This window comes from Fukomys damarensis, unplaced genomic scaffold (assembly GCF_012274545.1).
Source record: "Fukomys damarensis isolate Sample0158 unplaced genomic scaffold, DMR_v1.0_HiC HiC_scaffold_17, whole genome shotgun sequence".
In the NCBI taxonomy this organism is placed as follows: domain Eukaryota; kingdom Metazoa; phylum Chordata; class Mammalia; order Rodentia; family Bathyergidae; genus Fukomys; species Fukomys damarensis.
Window position 1 is genome coordinate 16288448 of NW_022900929.1, and position 25647 is coordinate 16314094.

Consider the following 25647-nt stretch of genomic DNA (forward strand, 5'->3'; position numbering starts at 1 on the left):
GGAGGAGGAGGAGGAGGAGAAAGTGGGGGAAGAGAAGAGACGGATGGAGACAAGGATAGAGAGAAGAAACAACAAAACCGACAGCAAGCCAGAAATTGGAGGGTACTGTATATTTACCAGATGTCAGGGAGATGGAGAGAAAGGCTGAGCTGAAATGAGAGGATTTGGAGAGGAGGAAGATTCCCCACCCCAATCTTTCCGCCCCCCTCTGCCAACTATGGTAGTTCCTGGGCTACAGTGCCCTCTTCAGGCACTGCTGGGAAAAGCTAGAGAAATTACAAGCTCTAGAATTCCTGAGGTCTCTGACCGCTGGCATTTCCATACAAATCTGTACTGCACTTTCCACAAGTGACATCTGACATCTCCCCACTGCTGCAGGTCAGTAAGGGACAAACCTCCCCTTAGGTTTGTGAAATTAGATCTGGCAGGCTTGTTCTTAAGTCCAGCTAATAATTGACAGCTGGGGCCTGAACAAAAGATTTAGGACTCATAACTCCAAAGTCTTGTCCACCCCTCAGCTTGATTTGTTGCCTAAGACACAGGCATCCCAGCACAGAATAGCCGGCTCTTTTTTTCTCCCTAGGTTTCAGGGTCACTGACTTTATTCTCTACTTCTCTTCAGGCTTCTTACTGCTTTCAATTTTTAAAAATAGTAGCTGCTGAACCAAAATTCTATGACTGCCCCTGGGCAAGTGTGCTGGGACGGTGTGTTGGAAACATTTAAAACATCATTTATTCATTCCACACTTGTGGAATGCCAAGCCTTGCCCCAGGTGCCAGAAAACGTGACATGACAGTCATTCTGTGCCACACATAGCCAGAATCTGGGAGCACACGGTCCCCTGGGGGAGAAAAGAAGGAAAGGCATTAAACTAGACACAGTCTGCTTGGTGTGTGACTGAGTGCTGAGATGGGGCCTGGGAAGAAAAGAGCCAAGGCATTGAGAACCTCAGGGGGCCCAGAGAATCTGACTGAGAGGCACAGACACACAGAAAGGTGTGGCCAGATTTCAGAGGGTCTTAGGGGAGGAACTTTCTCCGATAGTGCTTATTATATTGGTAATTAATATCACATTGGATCTCCGGCATCCACATGACCAGCTGTGATTCCCATCTTGATGCCACGGAGCAGGCACACACTAAGTGTTACCCCCATTTGTCACATGGGGAAGCCAAGTTCCACTAGGCAAGTGGCTGAGCCAGCTCTGCTGACTTCCTGGCAGGGACAGGAACCGGCGCACTGCAGTTCTGAGGCTGCAGGTTATTTAATTGTTGCCTGCTGCTGTAGGAGCTCAGTGATTTACAAGGAGCTTTCTTGGCATTTCCTCTTTTGTTCTAACCCCATGAGAAAGGGAGTGATGGAAAGGGATCCTCAGTTTGCAAAGGAGGAAGCAGGAGCCCACTATCCACCCACCAAGCCACCCAACTTCCCTGGGGAGAGGCCCACCCAACCCCACCTGTGAGCCGAGGTCCTCTCCAGCCAATCATCAGAGCGGCCAAATGCCCTTGCCTGGGGCTGGCTCCCAAGTCACCTGAGTCCCTACCGTGAATATTCATTCTGAGTTAGTAAATGGGATCTTTTCACCTTTGGGCTCTAAACTGAATACTAGAGATATCTTTACAAGGTGTTCAAAGGCTTTCTTCCACCATAAAACTGTGACCTTATAGATTATTGGCAACAGGGAAAAAAAAGGAGTGGTGGAGTTCCTCAATTTATGAGAGTCACATCCAAACATCTGTAAATTCCCTTCTTTTTCTTTTCTTTTTTTTGAGACAGGGTCTCACTACGTAGTTGAGACTGACCTGGAACTCACTATGTAGCCCAGGTTGGTCTGGAACTCACAGCGATCCTCCTGCCTTTGCCTCCTGAGCGCTGGGATTACAGGTGTGCGCCATCACGCCTGGCTTAAATTCCCTTTTTGATTGTTGAAAATTAGCCAGGTGTGGGGGTGCACATCTGTAACCTCAGTATTCTTTTTTTTTCCCTGTCAAATTTATTGGTAAATTTAAAGCAAACAATACAGTTACATTCATCATTGAGATCTTGTACCTTTACATGATATGTCTTATCTCAGTACTCTTGAAGGTTGAGGCTAGAGAAATCACAAGTTCAAGACCAATGTGAGTAACTCGAGAAGATTTTATCTCAAAATAAAATAGGGGTTGAGGATGCAGCTCAGCACAATTGTCTCTGGGTTCTACCCCTAGTACCTTGAATAGTAATTAATCACTGTGTCGGTTGTGGTGATGTCTGCCTATAATCCTAGCTACTTGGCTGTGTCCTTTTGTGGGGGGTGGTACTGAGAATTGAACTTGGGACCTAGAGCTTGGGAGGCAGGTGGCAGCACCACTGAGTTAAATCCCCCCCAGCCCAAATCCTAGCTACTTGGGAGACTGAGGCAGGAGGATTGCTTTGTCCCAAAACATCAGGGTCAGCCTGGGCAACATAAGTAAGAGCACATCTCAAAAAAGGAAAGAAAAGAAAATCATGTAATTACACATGTAGAAAAAATCTTTACCTGTGTTGATTTAATCTCCCTCCCTTTGTAAAATGGAGAAAGCATGGGAAAGGTGCGGAAAGTACCTGGAAAGGTATGTGGGGTCCTGTTCTCTAGGGTGATTTCCCATTTTCCCAAATCCCAGTCTCCCAGACTCTGCAGGAGCAGCTCCCAAGTTTATCAAGTCTCCAGGTCTCTGCTCTGTCCTTGGCTCCCCCAAATGCAGAACCCAGTGGGCCACCCCCAACTTCCTGTCCTGCCTTGAGCTCCAATCCCCGCAACCTCCAGGCCAACTGCAAGCTGTGACCACCCAGCTCTATGGTGCCAGGGGGTCAGCAAAAGCAGCCACCAGAGGACTTATTGCCCTACCAGGAGGGGCTGGAGATCAATCACTGCTGCTGCTGCTCCTCCCTGGGTTAACCGTCTCCAGGCCCTGTCCCCTCTGCTCACTACTCTGATGATCTGGCCTGGTGGAGAGCTGCATAAAGGCTTGGGATGGGACCCAAGGAGGCCCAGGGCTCTCTCTCCTCAGATGGGACCCTTGCATCTCACTCTCTCATGCTGAGCTACATTCCCAGCCCTTAAAAAAAAATGTTTGTTTTTTTTAACTTTGAGACAAGCTTTCACTAATTTGTCCAGTCTGGTTTGAAATTTGGGATACTCCTGCCTCAGCTTCCTGAGTAGCTAGGATTACAGGTGTAATCCCAGCTTGCAAAGGACCTTTCTGACTTTCCTCCTAGACACTGTGCAAAGCTGTGCTGGTCCCTAGCAGACAGCTCAGAATAATGGCCAGAGAAAGGCCGGCACCTAGAGCCTAGAGTGGGGGTGGAGTCGGGCTGCCAAGGCAGAGGGAATGAAATGGAAGGTTTGGGAACACTGGCAAGTGGTGGGGTCAGGAAATCTGGACCCCAGACAGTTCAGCACACTGCCCAGACCCCACCCTCCCATCCCATGAGCTGTGTGTGTGAAGAAGGGATCAGGGCTGTTATTTTGTTTTGGGTGCTGGGAATCACACCCAGGACCTTGAGCACGTGCTGTACCCCTGAGCCACGGCCCCACTGTCAATGGGTTTTTAAAAAGCAGCAAAACCACACTTCCGGCTGAGGCTTTATGTAGAACTGCCATTTATGGAGTTCTTACAAATGGGGCTGAACCAGGGGTGGTGGCCCAAGCCTGTAGTCCCAGTACTCTGGGAGGCTGAAGCAGCAGGGTTCAGGTTCAAATCCAGCCTGGGTAACCTAACCACTTAGTAAATCCTGCCTCTAGGTAAAAAAATTAAAAAGAGTGAGGATGTAGCTCCATGCAAAGGCTCTGGGTTCATTCCCCATCCTCACTCTACGCACGTCCCTCTAGTCTGGCCTCTCTGCTTCTCCCTATGTGCTCAACAAGGAAACATGTTCTGAGACATGCATCATTGGGCAGTTTTGTCATTAGAACATCGCACAGTGCACTTACACAATTCTAGATGCTGTAGTCAGCCACTGCAGGTGGCTTCCTGTGTCATCATGAGACACGGTAAACACAGGTTGGCTGGAGCTGGAGCTGGAGCTGGAATCATACTGCAGACTGACCGGAAAGTGTTTTCATGTTTGTTTGTTTGCTCTACTGGGAATGGAACCCAGGGCCTCCTGTGCTACATATACACAATTGGCAGTGTGCAGGTTCATTTCCACCAGGACTGCCACAAGCGTGTGAGTAACATGTGGTGCTGAGACAGTAGGACATTAGGATGGGTATGATGTCACTAGGTCATAGGAAATTTCCCAATGTGTTACAATCTTTTGGGATGATCATCATATAGGCAGATGATGGGAGGCACGGCTGTATATGTATTATACACACATGTCAGGCGTAATGGTGCACACCTGTAATCCCAGCACTCAGGAGGCTGAGACAGGAGGATTGTCATGAGTTTGAAGCCAACCTGAGCTACATAGACCCTGTCTCAAAAAAAACAAAAAAAGCTCAGTGGTTCTGCCACCTGCCTGGCAGGTGAAAGGTCCTGAGTTCAATCCCTGGTACTCCCCAAAAAAACCCAAATAAATAAAATAAACACACATATGCCCCATGCTTATTGGGGACTTTACATAAATGGGACCACACTGTACATACTGTTTTCCTGTGACTCACCTCTTCCACTGACTAATATGTCTAGGTGTTTTTTCTACCATCACATTTTATAGATGTACCTGCAATGTTTTATTCCTACTTTTTAATCAAGAATAGACCTTAATAAACAGTATTATATTACCAACTAATAATGTCAAGTAATGCTTTTTAAAAGTCATTTCTGAACTGTAGTGAAATATACTTTACTTAACATTTAGGGGTCGGGGTTGTAGCTCAGTGGCACTGTGTCTGCCTGCACAGCAAGCACAAGGTCCTGAATTCGATCCCTGGTACTGGGGGGAAAAACACTTAGAACTTAACCAGTTCAGTTGTCTTAGGGACTCTCAAGTTGCTCAGTAACCATCACCACCATGCATCTCCTGAGGCAGAGGCAGGAGGTCTGCAAATCTCCAGAACTTACTTAACTTCCCTTCCCTTTTCCTTTCCCTCTTTCTTTCCTTCAATTTCCCCCCTTCTTCTTTTTTCCTTCCTTCTTTTCTCTTCCCTCCCTCCCTTTTTTCTTTCTTTCTTTTTGTTTTTGGAGCTGAGGGGTCACACCCAGGTTCTCTGGCAAGCCAAGCACACCCTCTGTCACTGAGTTATACTCCTAAACTTCAGAACTCTTCCATCTTGCAAAACAGTCTCTCTACTGTGTTAAACAACACCATCTCATCCACCCCACCCCTGGCTCCTGGCAACTACTATTTTTGGTGGGAGGAAGCACTGGGAACTGAATCCAGGGCCTTTGCACTGAGCTACATACTCAGCCCCCACCTCCACTTTTTTAAAAATTTTGAGACATCTCACCAAGTTGCCCAGGCTGGGCTTGAACTTGAGATCCTCCTTGTCGCGAACCGGCGACGCAGAGCACTGTCCCGCAGTGCCTCAAACCTGAAAGAGCAGCGGGGTGGAGATGGGGCAGAGAGAAAGGAAGGACGCCAAGACAAGAGTCTGATCAAGGCGACGTTTATTGCAGGCAGGCATCAGCCTTTTAAAGGAAAAGACCGAACTATTATGGGCTAGGATTACCATAGTAACCTCAATACCTGCTCCTATAGATAACATCAGATCTTTAACATAACAAAATGGAGTTAACAACACCTGACTCCTACAGATCTTTGGCTGTCTGGGTTTCTCCCGTGCAGGGTAAAACAAGTTTAACATGTGCAGTCCTTAAAAAGGAACAAATGTTGTCTTTCAAAAAGCCAGTGGGCTATGGCTGGCTTCCCACATATCCCCCTTTTTATTATATTTAGAGCAGGGACAGTATCCCAGGCCAGCATTCTACCACTGAGCGACACCCCTAGCCCACCCTTCCTTTTGAAGGCTAATACTAGTGGATTGTGTGTGCATATATGTCTGCGTGTGTGTTACTCATTCACCAGCTGGTTGGCCCCTGGATTTCTTCCACCTCTTGGCTGTTAGGACTCAAAGCACACATATACAAACACCTGTTTCACATCTTGCCTTCAATTTTTTTTTTTTTTTTTTTGGTACCGGGGATAAAACTCGGGTCCTTGAGCTTGCAAGGCAGGCGGCAGAACCACTGAACTAAATTCCCAGCCCCTCAATCTTTTGGACACATACCCAGAAGCAGAATGCTGGGTTGTACAGTGTGACAGCTAATCTTGGTTGTCAACCTAGTTAGTTTGAGAGATGCCTGGGAGGTTGGTAAAGTGGGGGTGTCTGGGTGGGTCACGGGGGTGACCTTGGGGACTATATCTGGTCCCTGCCCTCTTCCTCTCTGGCTCCTCCCCTCCTCTCTGCTTCCCAGCTTTCCTCCACCCTGCCCTTGGGCCATGATGTTTCTACCTTGGAGCCAGCCCACCATGGACTGAACTCCAAAACCGTGAATCCAAATAAGTCCTTTCTTCCTTGAAGTTTTGTGTCAGTATTTCGTTTCAGCAACACAAAAGCTAACTAATATATCTGATAATTCTAGTTTTAATTTCTTGAGGCGCACTTGTATTATAATTCTTACTGCAGACTAACCACATATCTACTGACAAACATTAAAGTCCCCTCAATTCTACAATTAATACTTTTAAGGTAGGTACATATTTACCAAATGAGCATGTGCCTCTGTGGGAAGATTCCTAGAAAGGTAATGTTGGGTCAACAATGTACACATTTGTCCGGTGTGTTAACGTGTGCCTGTAGTCCCAGCTACTTGGGAGGCTGGAGCAGGAGGACTGTTTGATCTCAGGAGTCCAGGGACAGTCTGAACAGCATAGTGACACCACATCTCAAAAAAAGAATGAAGAAGAAGAACTAAAATATGCACATTAGAAATTTAATAGCCATTGTCAAGTCATCTTTTTTCTTTTTTTTTGTTTACAGATCTTTATTATTTCTTGATTTTCTAATTATTATCACATGAATAAATAATCAGAGCTTTAAAAAAAACCTAGGTAACAGCAGGGCATGGTGGTGCATGCCTATAGGCCCAGTGCTTAGGTGGCTGAGGCAGGAGAAGTATTGCAAATTCTAGGCCAGCCTGGGTTCCATAGTGAATTCAAGGCCAGCATGAACTACACAGAGACATCCTGTCTCAAAACCAAAAAAAAAAAAAAAAAAAAAAAAAAAAAAAAAAAAAAAAAAAAAAAAAAAAAAACAAAAGAAAAAAAGAAAGAAAAAGAAAAAGAAAAACATGTCACAGGGTCTAATAGCCTTCCAATGTACGTTTTTGTTTTTTGTTTTTTTTTTTTTTGTACTGGGGATTGAACTCAGGACCTTGAGTTTAGGTTAGTGCCAAGGAGCTAAATCCCTGGCCCTCAACATACTTTTTTTTTTTGTACCGGGATCGAACTCGGGACCTTGCATGTGCAAGGCAGATGGTAGAACCACTGAGCTAAATCCCCAGCCCTCAGCATACTTTTTTTGAGACAGATTCTGGTCATGCGGCCCAGGCTGGCCTCAAGTTTCTCATCTTCCTGCCTCAGCTTTCACAGCAGCTGAAACAACATGCACACACCACCTCTCTCAGCATACAGCATACATTTTTCTTGTTTTTTTTCCTCCCCTCCCTCCCTCCCTTCCTTCCTACAGTATTGAGGATTGAACCTAGGGCCTCCACACAGAGCTACATCCCCAGTCCTTTTCTTACTTTTTATTTTGGTACAAGGTCTTACTTATTCTGTAAGCTGTCAAATTGTCCAGGCTGAACTCGAATTTGCCATCCTCCTGCCTCAGCCTCCCAGAGGGTCCAACATACATTTTTAGCATTAGAGTCCTTGACTATCTCTATCTTCATGCTGCCCAACTTTTTTTTTTTTTTTTTGGTACCTGGGATTGAGCTCAGGTCCTTGTGATTGTGAGGCAGGCAGTGGAACCATTGAGCTAAATCTCCGGCCCTGTCCAACTCTTTTTTTTTTTTTTGAGACAGGGTCTCACTACATAGTTGAGACTGACCTGGAACTCACTATGTAGCCCAGGCTGGTCCCCACTGACGGGACCACTGTCCCCATAGAAAAGCCCACTGTCACCACTGAGGAAAACACTCTCCCTATAGAAACCCCCCCCCACTGAAGGACCTGATGTCCCCATAGAAAAATCTATTGCCCCCACTGTAGAGATGAACTTCTCTGCTGAAGAGACCACTGTCCCCATCGAAGAGCCCCCCGTCATCCCCACAGAAAAGCCCCTTAAAGAGTGTGCACCCCCTTGCCTTAGCTCCGCTCTGCTGCCCTTGGGGCCAACAGCCATGATGACGCCTTCAGATGCTCCAACTGCCTCCATGGTCAGTGTCATCCCAGCCACCACGACAAACCCTATACCCACCACAGGTAGGAGAGATGGGTGTTGGGCACAGGGCTGAGAGACGGGAAAGGCTCTCGTAGTAGGAATCCTCTCACAGTGAGCCAGGCCTCACCTGAACTGGAGGCAGCAGGGCAGGAGAGCGTGATGGTGGGAGCCAAGCACAGCTGCTCCCCGCCATCCCTGTCTTTTCTTCCCGCACTGGAGATTGAACCTAGGGGCTTCATGCTCAGCTGCAACCCCAGCCCTTTTTTATTTTTTTATTTTGAGACAGTCTCTTACTAAGTCACTAAGTTGGCAGGGCTGGGCCTCAAATGTGTGAGCCTCCTGCCTTAGCCTGTCAGAGTACTGGGATCACGAGTGTGTGCCACTATGTCTGGGCCATCATCACTGTCTTTTTTTTTTTTTTGTACCGGTGATCAAACTCGGGACCTTGCGATTGCAAGGCAGGCAGCAGAACCACTGAGCTAAATCTCCGGCCCTATCCATCATCGCTTTCTAATTCCACATATTTTCACCATCCCCAAAGCAAATCTCTTCTCCTTCAGCAGTCACTATATTTCTCCATCTTCCCAGGCCTTGGTGACCCTAATCTTTCTGTACCCTGGGTTTGCTTGCCCTGCATGCTTCCTGCACATATGACATGTGAGCCTTTGTGCCAGGGTCTATCACTGAGATGATGTCCTCAGAACCATGCTGTAACTGCGTAGCCACGTCAGAACCTCATCCTCTCTATGGTGGGCCACATGTGCCTCCTTCTTAGGGAAGAACTGGGGTTCAGGGCTGGGGCAAAGACAGGAAGGCTCCTGGGAGCAGCTTGGGAGTGGAGGCTTAATGGAGACTGTGCCTTCTCCTCAGCGAGCTGCCCCTCAAATGCCCACTATGAACCCTGTGGGTGCCCAGTGTCCTGTGAGAGCCCCAGGCCCAGTTGTGGGCCACTCTGCCAGCAGGGCTGCATCTGCAATCCTGGCTTTCTTCTCAGTGGCAGCCAGTGCATCAATGCCTCATCCTGCAGCTGCATCTATGGTGGTAAGAGCTACAAGGTAAGTGTGCCAGGGTGCCACCACTCCTGAAGGAGCTGCGGTGGGACGCCCGGGTCCTGGGTTCACCCGCTTCCTGGGTGAGATGAACTTGGACTGTCCTGAAGTTTAGTTCCAGGCTGTGCTTAGTCAGGGTCTTGCTGTGTGGTTTAGGCTGATCTTATATAGCCCAGGTGATCCTCCTACCTCAGTTGCCCGAGTGCTGGGATTACAGGTACTGTGCCTGGCTCAGCGTGTGTTTTTTGATGACCCTCTTTGCTCACACTGTGAATCTTGGTTAAACTTTCACTTTGGGCCATTGTCAATCTAGGCTGTGCCAAAGAGCCACCCATGGTCCTGTGCTAAATGTTATTCCTTCAATTCAGGGCTGGGAATGTAACTTCATGGTAGAGCACTTAGCTGTCACAAGCAAGGCCCTGGGTTCTATCCCTAGCACACAAAACAAAACAAAACAAAAAGCTGGACATGGTGGCACATGGCTGTAATCCACGCTTTCTGGGAGGCTGAGCAAGGATGGCAAATTTGAACCTAGTCTGGGTAACTTTACTGAGACCCTGTTGCAAAATAAAAAATAAAAAAGGCCTGGGGCCAGGCATGTTAGCACATGCCTGTAATCCCAGCACTCAGGAGGATGAAGCAGGAGGATTGCCAAGAGTTTGAGGCTGTCCTGGGCTACGTAGTTCAAGGCCAGCCTGAACTACATAGAAAGACTCTGTCTCAAATCACTAAAAGGGGTGAAAGGCTGGAGATGTAGGTCAATGGAAAGGGCTCAGTGCCTAGGATGGGAAAAGTACTGATGAGATAGTTTACATTTGTGTCCTCACCACTAAATCTTCAAAATCCAATGTATATTTTACTCATTGAGCATTTGTCATTTGGACAGGCCACATTTCAAAACCTTAGCAGCCCCCCATGGACTGGCTGGTGACTGGTGGCTGGTAGCCAGTGTAGTGGACAGATCTATAGCCGGGCAGACCTGAGCTTGTATCTGGGCTGCAGCATCCATTTGCCAGGCGGCCTTGGGCAAGTTACTCTACCTCACTGGGAAATAAGCCTAAGGCCTTCATGCTGAGCTATAGCCCCACCCTCTCTTTTGATTTTTTTATTTTGTGGCTGAGTGGCTGAGCTGCCCAGGCTGGCCTTGAATTTTTTATTCTCCTGCCTCAGCCTTCCAGAGGGCTGGGGTTATAGGCATGTGCCACCACACTTGGCTTTTTACCTCTTTAACTCCATTCCTGTATCTATAAAAGTGTGCACAGTAAGATTTTCTGCCTCAAGTAAGATTGCCGTCTGGGTGAAATTAGATCCTAACACAGTGCTAATTACTTAACATTCATTATTATCATTAATGATTTGTGATAACGATAATATACAACCGGTTAATTAAAAGTGCATTCAGCTACTCATTAGTGTCCAGAGCCGCCTCTCAGCTGCAGGTGTCTGTCCTGCTCTCTGGTGGCAGAGCTTCTGGTGATCTCCCGAGGGACCAGTTCCTCCCCAGCCCCACTGACCCGCCCTCCTGGGGTGGAGGAGTCACTGCTACGATCAGTTCAGTGTGGCCTGGGCAGAGAGCAACACAATTGCAGCATCAGGGCTCCCTCCCTTCCGCCTGGGGAGGTGGAATTAACTTCCCTATCCGTCAGTGTGTTCAATAAACCTTTGTTGTGTAGCACTTCTGCCTTCCTGGCAATAGTCTCCTCATAGATAGGGTAGGAATCTTGCATTCCTAATGCTCTCAGCCGGAATTTTTTGGGGAGTGCATGTCTATAATCTCAGCAGTCTAGGAGGCTGAGGCAGAAAGACTGATAGTTTGAGCCCAGCTTGGGGAATTTGGTGACATATCAAAACCCTGCCCCCACCAAAAAGCCAGGCCTAGTGTACACACCTGTAATCCCAGTACTTGGGAAGCTGAAGCAGAAGGATCATCATAGTTTTAAGGCCAGTGTCTACCTAATGAGTTCAAGACCAGCTTAGACTACATAGCAAGAATGTCTAAAGAAGAAAAAAGAAAAAAAAAAAAAAAGAAAAGGTGGAGTGGGGGGATCTGGGGATGTAGCCCAGTATAAAAGTCCTGGGTTCAGTTCCTAGTACTGCAAATCAGTAATACAAAAAAGAAAATGTCTAAAGAAAAAAAAAAAAAAAAAAAAAAAAAGAAAAGGTGGAGTGGGGGGATCTGGGGATGTAGCCCAGTATAAAAGTCCTGGGTTCAGTTCCTAGTACTGCAAATCAGTAAATACACAAGCACATGCTTACTTTCAGACTCAGAGGGCATGTTGGGTCTTCATAGACTTCCTCTTATTGAATGAGAGCTGTCTCTCCTGACATGCCCAGGTCAAGACAGAGAGTAAAGACGTAGTCCCCACCTGGATGTGTACAGTCAATTACAAAAATAAAAGAGTGCAGTTGTGGTAGGTCAGTCCTTGGGTGGTCCCCAGAGCAGAGGGTGAGGGAGGTCTGAGACACCTTCCCAAGACAGGTGCCCTTGAGTTGACCATTGCTGGTTGTTGGGGAATAAACTGGAAAAACATGTGGAGATAAGAGAGTAGCACCTGCAAATGTCCTGTGACAGTGGCACTGTCAGGTTGGTGGTGGGAAAAAGGCATGGGGGTGAGCTCAGGTGTGCATGGGACTCAGAGGATGAGGTGGAGGAGACTGGCTAGAAGGCCTGAGAGATACGGCTTTGTGACTCTGGATCCCTTGCTCCCAGCCTGGAGAGGAGTGGTTCAGCCCCAACTGTACAGAGCATTGCTGCTGCTGGATGGGCGGCCGGATGGAGTGCCAGCTCTCTCAGTGTGGGACACACACTGTGTGCCAGCTGAAGAATGGCCAGTACGGATGCCACCCATATGGTGAGTGCCTCCCTGTCTGCTATGCAGGGGTGCAACACCAGAATCTTGTGCCCTCCGTGGAGTGGAGGAGCTGCTGTGTCACCAGACAGGAGAGCTGGGCTGTGGGCCCAGCCTAGTGTGGCTGTGGAAGAAGCTTCTGGGTGCCCCTGTCTCCTTGGCAGGCTCTGCCACCTGCTTGGTGTACAGAGACCCTCATTATGTCACCTTTGACGAGAGGCACATTGGCTTCACGGGCAAATGCACGTATATCTTGGCCCAGTCCTGCCACAACTCCACAGGTAAGGCCTGCGGGTGCCAGCCACTGCCTGGGAGCAGGGAGTGCATTCAGAAGTGCCAGGCACAGGGAACTGTGGGTGGCAGGGCCTGGATGGGAGCAGAGGGCCATAAGAGGCCACAGTGAAGCAAGGTCCTCTATAAGGCAGAGGTTGCAATGTCACCCCAGAGACAAACTCTCAGGCCCAGGCCATTGAGGAAAATGCAGCATAATCTATCATTTGTCAGCCAAGCATGGTGGTGCATGCCTGTGAAGCAGCACTCTGGGAGGCTGAGGCAAGAGGATCTCAAATTTGAACCCCGCCTGGACTTAGGGAGAATTTATCTCAAAATAAAATAAAAATTAAAAAGGCCTGAGGATGCAGCTCAGTGTAAAGGCCTTGGGTTCAAGCCCCAGTACTGGGAAACCAAACAAACAAAAGCTCACTGAAGGAGTCCCTGGGCTTTCTTCCTCTCCCCACCCAGAGCCATTCTTCAGGGTGACAGCAAAGAATGAGGAACAGGGACAGGAAGGTGTGTCCTGCCTGAGCAAAGTCTACGTGACCCTGCTGGAGACCACCGTCAAGCTGCTCCGGGGCCGACAAACAATGGTGAGCCCCAGCCCCATCCTGCCTGTGCCCGAGGAGGTTGCCAGGCCAGGCCTGCCAGCCTGAGCTGGCTGAGGGACAGACTCACCTGGGGTGCTGTGGGGGACATTGTGCCTGCCAGCTGTGGATGTGGGTATCCTGAGTCCTCCTTGATCCCCAGATCAGTGTCTGCCCCTCTTCCTGCCCCTCCCTCTGCCAGGTTGAGGGCCATCGAGTCACCTTGCCAGCCGTGCCTGCTGAAGGTGTCTTCGTGGGTCCAAGCGGGCGATTTGTGGAACTGCAGACAGAATTCGGCCTGCGTGTGAGATGGGACGGCGAACAGCAGCTGTTTGTGACCGTGTCCAGGTGAGGAGTGGCCCTGCTGGGAAGCTGCCTTGCTGTGAGCCCTGCACCCCATCTAGACCCTTTCCTGCCCTCTAACCTGCCCTTCAGGGCACTAATGCTCAGTCATGTGGGGTCCTCAGGATGGGCAGGAAGCTTGGAGCTTCCTTGCGATAGGGAGGCAGACAGCAGGATGGACAGAGTGCCTTGGACCTGTGCTGAGTCGCTCATGGGCTCTGCCTCAGACCCATTTTTCAGGGAATGGACAGACTTTATCCAAACAGTGATCAGGATGTGCAAAAACCAGTTGGAGTGATTTAGGGCCAGTGGGGGGTGTTTTATGGCTGGGCGAACACAGGGTTGAGCAGAAGGGGCACAGAGACCATAGGGATGGCTCAGGGTAAGGGCCACAAGAGTCCTCATGTGCCCACTACCTAGCATGGAGCCCAACTCAGGAGTAGGCACCTTTCCCCCTTTTATTGTAGTACTGGGATTGACCCCAAGGCATTTGCACTGAGATACACCCCCAGGCCTCCTTTATATTTTTATTTTGAACTAAGTTGCCCATCCCGGATGGGCTTAAACTCGGGATCCTCCTGTCTCAGCCTCCCAGACTGCTGGGATTACAGGCGTGCACTGCCATGCCTGGTGGGAGTAGGCACCTCTTAATCTCCCTTGCACCCTCCTGCACTGGGGTCCCTTGGGAGACTCAGCATCTTCTCCTCCTCCACTCTGGCCCCACAGCACCTATGCAGGCAAACTCTGCAGTTTCTGTGGCAACTATGATGGGGACGGCAGCAATGACAACTTGAAGCCAGATGGTAACCCAGCACGGGATGATGAGGAGCTGGGGTACAGCTGGCAGGTGGCCGAGGATGAAGACCGGGAGTAAGTGAGGAGCCCTCATGGGGGGACCTGGTCCCCTTCTCCACCCTCCTGGCCTTTGCTCTTTCTGAGACCCACTACAGCCTACTGGGCAAACTGAGACAGGAGGATTGCTTGAGCCCACAACTTCAAGGCCAGTCTGAACAACACAGTGAGACCCTGTTTCAAAAAACAAAGAAACCACAACTGACTAGCAGTGCCCTTTTCCCTTTGCCTCCTTGGAGACTCCAGGTAGCTCCTCCTTCCAGACTCAGGGTTCCAGTGTCCTCTCAGCCTAGCTGCCTGAGTAGCTGCTGACTTGGAGTCTCCAGTGAGAAGCCAGCTTGATCATGATCACTGGGCTGTGTGCCTTCTAGGTGCCTGCCGAACCAGGCAGATCTCCAGTCCTGTAACGCAGCCTTGAAGAGTACTATATCGGGGCCCAGGTTCTGCGGCCACCTCGTGGACTCCCGAGGACCCTTTGAGTATGAAGGAGGGCAGGGGCTTGGGGCTCTCAGGGGACAGGAGACTGCACCTCTCCTGCTCACCCAGCCTCTTGCCCAGGGCCTGCCTGCTGCACCTGAAGGCCTCTCCCTTCTTCGACAACTGCATGTCAGACCTGTGTAGCTTCCAGGGGCTCCCTTCAGTGTTGTGTGCCCACCTGTCAGCCATGACCGCAGCCTGCCAGGATGCTGGCTACCCTGTGAAGCCCTGGAGGATACCCAGTTCTGCCGCGAGTTGGATCCGGAAGCAGGGGCGATAAGGGACCTTTCTTTTAGATGCAGACAGGGCATAAAAAATGGGCTTAATGGGGATGGGGGTGTGGCTTACAGGGTGTACATTGAACCTGCATGAGGTCCAGCATCAAATAATACAGTTGGTGTTAAAGCCAGGTGAGGTGGTGCACATGTTGAATTCTCCCACACACACTTTCACAGGAGGACAGGATGGTGGGCAGAGTTGGAAACGTCCCTGAGAAAATCACACAGTCACTTGTAAACCCAAAAAGCTTGCATTCATTCGTGTATTATATTTTTACTTATTTTTGTAGTTTTGGGGATTAAACCCAGGGTCTTTACACTAAGCTACATCCCCCACACTCTTTTTTTATTTTTTATTTTGAGACAGGATCTTGGTAGGTCCTTAAATTGCCCAGGCTAGGCTTGAATTTGCAATCCTCCTGCCTCAGCCTCCCAAAGTGCTGGGATTACAGGTGCACACCACCCCTCCCAGCTTTGTTCTCACCTTTCTTCCCGTCCCACCTGTCTCCTTTCCCGCCTCCAGCCCTGGCCTGCCCACCCAATAGCAGGTATTCCCTGTGTACCAGTGCATGCCCGGACACCTGCCATTCAGCCTTCTCCAACAAGCCCTGCCCAGGAAGCTGTGTGGAAGCCTGTGAATGCAACCCGGGCTTTGTCCTCAGCGGCCTTGAGTGTGTCCCGTGGGCCCAGTGCGGGTGCCTCAGCCCCTCAGGGAGCTACTTCAAGGTGAGTGGCTGGGGCGACTCTCTTAGCCCTGCAGCCAGAAAGGACTTGCTTCTGAGGCCTGGGCCTGGGGCCTGTACTTTCTGCACCAGGAAATGAGGCAGGAGGGAGAAGGCAGGAAAAGCCAGGCAATTTAGGGCCAGGCTCTGACTTTTCCCTCTCTCCTTTCTCCCCCACCCTCCCGCCCCTTCGCGGTGCCGGAGCTGGAGCCCAGGGCCTTCTCATTCTCTGGATTCTTTACCAACCCCTTTCATGTGCCCTGTGCTGCCTCCCAGCCACCTCTACCCACTGGAATCTGTCACTTCCCTTGGGGCCCTGTTGAAATGCTTCCTCTTCCTTGGATCCTTCCTGATGAACCAAATCAGAAAATGTCTCAAGAAGCTGGGTGTGGTGATGCATGCCAACAATCCCAGCTCTCTGGGACGCAGAGGCAGGAGAATTGCAAATTGAAGATCAGCCTGGGCAGATTAGGCAGTTAGCAAGACTTTGTCTCAAAATAAAAATAACAAAGGGCTGGGATGAGGCTCATTGAAAGGGCCCTGGATTCAATATCAGAACCACAAAAGGAAGGAAGGACAGCAGGGAGAATTTCTAGGAGAGAGATATTTTCCATCTAGTTCATTATACAGACAGATAAACATCAGCCAAAATAGTAAATGAACAAAGAAATGACCTGGAGAATGAGTCAGTGAGCCTGTGCTGGACAGCAGATTTACAGTGGACTATGTCTCCCTGGGAAAAGCTGCTTTCCTTTCTTCTCTCAGCTGGGGGAGAGGTGGTACAAGCCAGGCTGCAGAGAATTCTGTGTCTGCCAAAGCAAGAACCACATTCACTGCCAGCCCTGGAGGTGTCGGGCCCAGGAGGCCTGTGGCCACCAGAATGGCCAGTATGGCTGCTACACCCGAGGTGAGTGGTCAAACGGAAGGTGATCGAGGGCCCTTTCAGTATGGGGAAGGCCCCGCTCCAAGCAGCTTCCCCAGGGGCTCTGTGTTAAGTTAGCTTTCCGAGATGATAACAAATGCCTGAGATTCATCAGTTTATAAAGAGAAAAGGTTTACTTTGGCTTACAGTTCTGGTGGTTTCAGACAATTTAAAGGAGGGGAAGTTTGTTTTGACTCACATTTTTAGCCCATGGCCAGCCAGCTCCAAGGCAGAAAACAGCATGGCAGAGGGCCTCGCCGAGGAAAACTGCTCACCTCAGGGCAGCCAGGAAGCGGAGAGAAGGGAGGAGCCCAGGAGGAAGATGAACCCTTCTTCCAGCTGTCCCCCCTCAACCCGGTGACCACCTCTTCAGGCCAGACCCCAACTCCTAATAGCAAGTCCCCCTGTGATTCGGTCACCTTCCACAAGCCCTACCTATGAGCCCATGAGGTCTTGGGGGACATTTTTGTTTTATCTAAACCATAAAGGTGGAGAACACATGACAAAGATACTCACTTCATGGCTGGGATATGAAGGAGAGAAAGAAAGACCAGGGCACAGTCCCTCCATCGACAGACAGGCTCCCAGTGACCGAGACCTCCGGAGCAGCATCTTCAAGGCCTCAAAGAGAGGCTCTGGGTGGAGCAGCCCCCTTCCTTGACATCCCCAAGCTAAGCCAACCATGTTTTCTAGGGAAACACCATATCTGGGATGGCCCATGGGTACCATCCAACATAGGCTCACCACCTGGCAGCCCTGGGTCAGGGCTTCTGGGATGCAGGGCGCTGAGACTCTGAAGCCTGTCCCCTCCTCCCCAGGTTCTGCCACCTGCACTGCCTTGGGCGACCCCCACTACCTGACATTCGATGGAGCCATGCATCACTTCCTGGGCACCTGTATCTACACCCTGAGCCAGCCTTGCTGGTCCCAGTACCCGGAGAACCACTTTGTTGTGAGTGCCACCAATGAGATCCTCAATGGGGACTTGCAGGCCTCCTATGTCAAAGCCGTTCACGTGCAGGTCTTCGACCTCAAGATTTCGCTGATCAAAGGCCACAGGGTCATGGTGCGTGCCCCTCTCCACCTCCCAGACCACATGCTGCCCACCACATTTCCTATATAAACAGCTGTCAGCCTCTTAGAGCCCCTGGGGATACAATGCATCCCTCTTCCTCTATGAAACACCTGCCACCCCTCCTGCCCCAGGATTTGTTTGTTTCTGTAGTCCTGGGGATAGAACCAAAGCCTTGGCACCGAGCTACCTCTCCATCCCATATTCTGAGACAGTCTTTCTAAATTGCCCAGTCTAAGATCAACTTGGGATCCTCCTGCCTCAGCCTTCTATAGTACTGGAATTACAGGCATGCACAGCACACCCACCCTACCCCAGATTTCTGCCCATATTTGGTCTGTGTCCCAAGTGCCTGACTCTTCCCCTTGTCCCCCCCTCCCCCACCTGTACAGTTGAATGGCCTTCAGGTGAACCTACCTGTTTGGCTGTCGAAAGGCCAGGTGACCATTCAGCCCAGTGGCTCCTTTATCCTACTCTACACGAACTCTGGGCTTCAGGTTCGCTACGATGGGAACCACCTTGTGGAAGTGACGGTGCCCTCCTCCTATGCTGGCCAGCTCTGCAGGCTCTGCGGTGAGCTCCCAGAGCCCCCAGAGCCCCCTTGGGAAAAGCAGGGACAAGGGGCACATGAGACTGGGTCCTGTCTCCCACCCCGTCTCTACTGGTTGTTCTAACTACTTGTCTACTGATGAATCAGTTGGGGACACTGGGCATGAGGGTAGGTGCTCAGGGAAGCCCGAGATGCAGGGTTTGGTGGTGCTGGCCTGTCAATCCCAGCACCCGGGGAGGCTGAGACAGAAGGAACGAAAGTTGGAGCCCAGCTTAGGTAACTTAGTGACTTAGCGAGACCCTGCCTCATAATAAAAATAAAGGGCTGGGGATGTAGCTCACTGTGAAGGCCCTGAGCTCAATCCCCTACTACTGAAAAAGAAAAAAAGGAAAGCTCAAGATGACAAAGAAAGCATCAGTCTTAATGCGCAGATTGGACATTAGTGAGAAGCTCCTCTTCCAGACAGGGAGGTGTTGGCCCTGAGCTGGGTATACCAATGGCACCTTTGTCACCTCTGTCCACTGCCCGCTCCTGCAGGGAACTACAACAACAATAGCATGGATGACAATCTGCGCCCAGATAGGAAGCCCGCAGGCAGCTCCTCTCAGCTGGTAGCCTCCTGGCGGTCCTCAGAGGGATCCGAGCCTGGGTGAGCTGGGGACCTGGGTAGGAGCTTGACCAGAGGCAGAGCCTCAGGAATGGCATAGATGTGTCCCCCAAATCCCTGCTCCCTCTGTGCTGTACCCCCCACTGCCAGGAAAATGGCCAGGTGTCTCCTCTTCATTCTGTCTGAGGTTGGGAATTTGTGATTGTGTGATTTTCATTTTGCTTTGCTCTCTCTCTCTTTCTTTTTTAAAATTTATTTTGTGGTAGTGGGGATTGAACCTAAGACCTTCACACTGAGCGAAACCAGCCTTTTTTTTTTTTGTGAGAGGGGTCTCACTAAGTCACTTAAATTGCCCAAGTAAGGTTCAGACTTGTGATCTTCCTGCCTCGGCCTCCCAGGGTGCTAGGATTTCAGGCATGTGCCACCACACCAGGTGCTGGCTGAATTTTAAAAAGCCTATTCGCCTATGCTTACTGACCCCATTGGCGGGCCCACTCAAGAAGTCTTTCTGACAGCTGGCCTTACTCCTTCCTGCTGTACCCGCTAGCCTTCCTGCTTGAGGGCACTGTTTCTGTCGCTTCTTTTGCACCCCTACAGTTTGGGGGACGGTTCCCCAGCTTCAGGTTCTCTCCTTTCCTCCCAGCTGCTTCCTGGGAGCTGAGCCCTCCAGCTGCCCAGAGGACAACATGGCGGACATGTGGAGTAAGGACTGTGAGATCTTGATGAACCCTCTAGGTGAGACACAGCCCCACTGCCCAGACTTGATCCTCCTCCCTGGGCACTGAAGGTGGTGGTACATACCTCTAGTCCCAGCTACTCGGGAGGCTGAGGCAGGAGAGCCACACAGTTGAGCCTAGCCTAGGCAACTAGCAAGACCCTGTTACAAAATAAAACATAAAGTACTGGAGATGTAATTCACTCTAGAGCATTTACCTAGAGAGCAAGAGGCCCTCGATTCAATCCCCAGCATTGCAAGTCAATCAGCCACTAAACAAATCCATATGTCTTCTGGTGGAAGTGGATGTCAAATTCACCACACGGAAGCTCCAGGGCTCACCCTTCTCCCTCCACATCCTCCACAGCCCTTCTCCAACTGCCACCATCTGGTGCACCCACAGGCCAGCTTCGCCAGCTGTGTGCAGGGCCAGTGTGGGACCAAGGGCGATGCCCTAGCCCTGTGCGGCTCCCTGCAGGCCTACGCATCCCTGTGTGCCCTGGCTGGCCAGGCTCCTGCCTGGCGCAACAGCACCTTCTGCCGTGAGTGAACCAGGGAGCCCCAGAACCCCAGCCCCTTCTCCCCTCAGTCCTGCTCCTCTCTCCTCGGAGCCCCCACCTTCCACAGGGCCTTGCTCCTGGCTCCTGTAGCCTAGCCCCGTCCTCTGCTGTCTCTTGTACCTGGGCCTCTGCCCTCTGACTCTTATCTCATCAGAATGTCTGCTTTTAGCTGGGCATGGTGGTGCATGCCTGTAATCCCAGCACTGAAGGAGGCTGAGGCAGGAGGATCTCAAGTTCAAGCCCAGCCTGGGTAACTTAGAGAGACTCTGCCTCAAAATAAAAATAAAGGGGAGGGATGTAGCTCAGTGTGAAGGCCCTGGGTTCAATCCTCAGTACACGCTTTTACCTATTTACTGCCTCCTTCCACTTTTACCTGGGCCAGCTCTGTTCCATCCCTCTTAGCCCCAGAAACTTTTTTTTTAGTACCAGGGATGGAACTCAGGATATTGTGCTTTTGAGGCAGGCAGAGACACCAATGAGCTAAATCCCCGGTCCTTCCCCAGAAACTTTTTTAAATTATGACAAAATATATATATAACATAAAAGTTACCATAGTCACTTTTCACTTTTCTTCAAATATCAGATCTGACTTTTTTTTTTTTTTTTTTTTGGCAGTACTGGACCCTGAATCCAGGGCCTTTGCACTGAGCTACATTCCAGCCTCTTAAAATTTATTTTGTATTTTGAGGTAGAGTCTCGCTAAGTCACTAAGTTGTCCACGCTAGGCTGGAACTTGCAACCCTCTTGCCTCAGCCTTCCAGGATCACCATGCCTGGCCATGCTTCCTTTGTAAGGCTGAATAACAGTTCATTGCCTGGATAGACTGCATATGATGTCTGTTTCCCCATCAGCGGACATTCCCAGGAGCTCTCAAAGCTCCCAGAGTCAAAAGCTGGAATGCCATGCGTCCCTTCCTAACATGTGTTCCTTTTAGCTCCAAGGTGTCCACCCAACAGCCGCTACAGCCCCTGTGCCAGGCCCTGTCCGGCCACCTGCCTCAGCCTGAGCAGCCCCAAGGACTGCCCAGCAACGCTGCCCTGTACGGAGGGCTGCGAGTGCCAGAAAGGCCACGTCCTAAGCGGAACCTTCTGCGTGCCTCTCAGCCAGTGCGGCTGCATGGACCCCAAGGGCTTCTACCGCCCGGTGAGCGTCTAGCCGGTAGGGGGCGCCCTGCCCTCCTAGCTGCAAGTTTGGGGGTATGGGAAAGGTTAAGGCCAGACAGCCAGAGGGCTCAGAGCTTGTGAAGGGGTTGGTGCACGCCTGGGCTGGGGATGAGGTCCACAGCACAGGCAGAGATGGAGGAACCCATCAAAGCTGCCCGGGTTCCCGGAAGCTCTGCCCACTTCCGGCTTCTCAGGTCCTATGGGCCCTGCTGATCCCAGTGCCTCACAGGCTGGGGAGAGCTGGTACCCAGAAAGGACGTGCACCTCCCGCTGCACCTGCTTGGTCCACAACAACATCACCTGCCACCGCACCGCCTGCCAGGAGGACCAGGTGTGCTGGCCCCGCAATGGGCTGCTTGGCTGCTGGACCCCAGGTAGGAGCCCACTGTGCTGGGGGGCCCCACAGTGACCTCGTTCTCCTCTGTAGCATTCAGGAAAGTCACCTCAGGGTTCTCCCACTGCCCTAGCCATTTCTTTTGCCACATCAGATCTCTTGAAACGGGTGATTTATATAAAATGGATGTGTGTGCAGGCATGCAAGTGTGCAAGCGAGCACCTGGGTTCCTTGCACTCAGCTACATTCCTCCTCCTTTTATTTTGAGACAAGGTCTCACTAAGTTGCTAAATTGCCCGAGCTAGGTTCAAACTTCTGATCCTCCTGCCTAAGCCTCCCAGAGGGCTGGGATTACATGGCAGGATGGGGATGTCTCATGAGAGACCAAACTGACCTTCATATGGACCCAGCTTCCTGATAACTAGCCCACTCTCTTGACAACTCATGAGGCCATGAAGAGATAAATCATTTGAGAGGGCAGAATCCTCACTACTCTGTCACTCCTATGTTGGTCAGCTTTTGGTTGCTGTGACAAAATACTTGAGAATAGCAATTTAAAGGAAGAAAGGTTTGCTTGGGCTCATGGTTTCAGAGATTTCAGTCCATGGTCACCTCACTCCATTGCTTCTTGGCATTTGTGAGGCAGAGTCCCCATGGCAAAACTGTGTGGGGCCACAGAGCTGCTCACTGCATGGTGGCCAGGAAGGAGAGAGGGAAGAAGCCAGGTGTGATCTAAAAATACGGTAATTCGGGCTGGGGATTTATCTCAGTGGTGCTGCTGCTCACAAGTGCAAGGTCCCAAGTGTGATCCCTGGCACCAAAAAAAAAAAAAAAAAAAAAAAAAAGTTATTACAGTAAAAGACACATTGCCATGAATCTTCCTTAAAATCTTCCTTCTCCCTTCGAACACACTCACTCTGTCGTTCTTGTCACTTTTTGATGCAGTTCAGGAAGTCTTTCCAGAGTGTCTAGTTCTGCTGCCTCTGTGCCCCGGTGCATTGAAAACATTGACTTTTTATGGCCGTTTTGACTTGAGGGCGGGAACCTGAATCCTGTGGGTGAGGATATGCCGTCATGATTTTACAAGCCTGCAGTTCCATTGGATGGCACTGAGTGGCAGCATTCACTGTATTTTTGATCTCCGCTCATAAAGACAAAAGAGGACTTCCAGAACTGCTTCAGAAAGTGGCAAGAATGATGGGAGAAGTGTATTCAAAGCAAGGTGAAGGATTTTAAGGGGGATTCCTGGCAGTGTTTTTCACTATAATAAACTTTCAGCGTGTAAACATTCGCCATTTATTTTGGTCACCTGTTGCACACTTTTTACAGGAGCACCTCCAGTGTCCTCGTTCCTCCTGGGCCCCACCGCCTAATGGCCCACTCAGCTGGGAGTTTACGCAGTGATGAAGTTGGCACCCTGAGATCCACAGTCCCCTCTCCAGGCCTCACTGCTGCATTGGGGTTCAAGCCCTCAATCCATGAGTCCTTGGGAGACATTTTATATGTAAACCACAATGCACTCCAAAGGCTTCCCCTGGAAATCCCATTAACCATACCACTTTGAGTATTAAGTTTCTAACACAGGAAATGGGGGCAGGGAACCTCCAAACCACAACACACATGTTTCTCCCGTGGTGACCGTGAACATGTTGCGATGTCATTTACACCCCTGCCACAACCAGATGTTCCTCTTTCCCCATGCTGGCCTTTTCCAAGTAGGGAGAATGGAGGGCCCAATCTCACCAATGTGGCGACCCCTCAGCCACCTCTGTCCCCCCAGGTGCAGGCATCTGCAAGGCTTTGGGGGATTCCGAGTATATGGGCTTCGGTAGCAGTAGCCACCCTGTCCAGGACATGTGCCCTCATGTCCTGGTGAAGGTGTGTCACCCCAACATGGAGCTGCCTGCCTTCAAGGTAAGCGCCAGGAGTGATTGGTGGCACCAGGGCAGAACCAGAGCCTTAAAGCTCCACCAGGTCTACATCAACATCGCTGATGTCCAGGTCGTTCTGCAAGAGGGCCATCAAGTGCTGGTGAGCTGGGCATGGCAACAGGCCCTGGAGAGAGGAGTGAGTTCTGGGGAGAGGACTCTGGCCTTCCTCCTCACAGTTGCTACCCTCTCCTCCAGATTAACGGCACACCTGTCACCCTTCCTGCCACCTCCCAGATCACAGGTCTCAGCATCACTTCCAATGACATCTACACCATGGTCCACCTGCAGACTGGAGTGTAAGTCAAGTTTGCCAGCCCGCATTTCTTAGAGATCAAAGTCCCTGTGGCTTATGATGGGAAGGTAAATCTTGGGGTGGAGTAGGCAGCATCCCAATCTCCCCACAACCAGAGAGGTCCAGTTCACTTTTCGGGATGGAGAAGGGAGGTCCTAACAAACAATGTCCTTGGGAGTTGGTGTGGTGATTCCAGCACTCCAGGAGCCTGAGGCAGGAGGATTGTAGTTTGTAGTCCAGACTGAGCAACTTAACAATTTAGTGAGACCATGCCTCAAAGTAAAAAAGTAAAAGGGATGGGGATATAACTCAGTAAGAAGGCCCTGGGTTGAAACCCCAGTACTGCTTAAAAAAAAAACAAAAACAAAAAATGCTCTTAGACATCCCAAAGCTGAGCCCCATGCCCACCCAGGTCTGCGGCGTGTGTGGAAACTTCAACGGCAAGAAGGAAGACGAGCTGGTGATGCCGCAAAATGAACCAGCCCAGAGCGAGCACGAGTTCATAGAAAGCTGGAGAGACACGAACATTCCCCCTTCTCCTGGTTGTGACAGCGGGAGCAAGGAAGCCAGACAGCAGGGCACATCTGAGACAGGAAGAGCAGGGGTCCCTTCAGGGATGTGGTTTGAGGAAGGAGGCTTCTGGGCCTCAGGCTGGTGGAACTGACTTGAGGAAGGAGGAATTTCCCTTTCCATGCTTAGAAATGCAGAAGGGAAAAACAAAAGAAAAGAAAAAGAAAGTCTGGTGGGGTGGCCCATGCCTATAATCCTAGCACTCAGGTGGCTGAGGCAGGAGGATCACTGAGTTAGAGGCCAGCCTGGGCTACACAGTATGTTTAAGCCCAGCCTGAATTGCACATGAAACCCTGTCTCAAATAACAATGACAACAGCAACAACAAAAGAAAAAGAAAGAAAGAAAGAGAAGAAAAAGAAAGAAATGCAGGAGGAGCCTGGTCTGGTGATGCATACCTAAATCCCAGCACGCTGGAGGCTGAGACAGGCAGATCATAAATTCAAGTGTAGCCTGGACAACTTTGCGAGACCCTGTCTCAAAATAAAAAATAAACAGCAGGATGTAGCTCTGTACAGAGGCCCTGGAGTTTAATCCCCAGTATGAAAAAAAAGGACATGAGAGAGAGAGGGAGAGAGAGAGAGAGAGAGAGAGAAACTCGGAGGAGACAAGGCCGTATGCAAGGATCTCAGTTTAGACCAGCTTTCCATGAAGATGAGAGGGGCCAGGAGTCCCCAGAGTCTTTCAGGGTCGCTTGGGAGCAGCACACCCTTGTTGTGGGTGGCACAGTAGCTAACCCTACGCTGATCCCCTTTCCCTTCCAGCTGCCATGGGGAGGATGAACAGGCAGAGGAGAATCTGAATGGAAACTGCAGGCCTGAGGACCTCAAAATGGCCCAGGAGCACTGCCAGGAAGTCCTGCAGGCCCCAGTCTGGGCAGAGTGTGCGGCCGGCTTGGCTTTTCAGTCCCTCCTGCTGGGCTGTACCAACAAACTCTGTGAGTTCGGAGGCCTCAGACAGGCCCTGTGTGAGGCCCTGCAGGCCTTCGGGGCTGCCTGCGAAAGCCAGGGTGTCAGGGCCCCACTCTGGAGGAACAGCAGCTTCTGCCGTGAGTGTTGTCCTGTGACCCAAGCCTCCTGAGGCCTGTTCTTCCCACGTCCCTTGAAGCTCCTTCAGTCTCCTTTCAGGCTATCCCCTCCCCTCCTCTCCCCTC

The 25647-nt window shown here is 50.6% G+C and overlaps 1 protein-coding gene across 1 annotated transcript in view; it reads left to right on the forward strand.

The window, feature by feature from the left end:
* The first annotated feature begins 8180 nt into the window (after nt 1-8180).
* Zan (zonadhesin) overlaps nt 8181-25647 on the forward strand; it is a 26714-nt gene continuing 9247 nt past the window's right edge. Inside the window, 23 exon segments of the mRNA XM_033765255.1 lie at nt 8181-8391; nt 9221-9405; nt 12110-12251; nt 12413-12529; nt 12990-13114; nt 13311-13456; nt 14177-14320; nt 14674-14781; nt 14861-15012; nt 15015-15029; nt 15581-15783; nt 16545-16686; nt 17520-17767; nt 18166-18346; nt 18861-18972; nt 19574-19666; nt 20012-20187; nt 21140-21348; nt 21598-21742; nt 23483-23733; nt 23829-23993; nt 24338-24529; nt 25287-25542. Of these exon segments, the coding sequence (XP_033621146.1) occupies nt 8181-8391; nt 9221-9405; nt 12110-12251; nt 12413-12529; nt 12990-13114; nt 13311-13456; nt 14177-14320; nt 14674-14781; nt 14861-15012; nt 15015-15029; nt 15581-15783; nt 16545-16686; nt 17520-17767; nt 18166-18346; nt 18861-18972; nt 19574-19666; nt 20012-20187; nt 21140-21348; nt 21598-21742; nt 23483-23733; nt 23829-23993; nt 24338-24529; nt 25287-25542 (3718 nt within the window).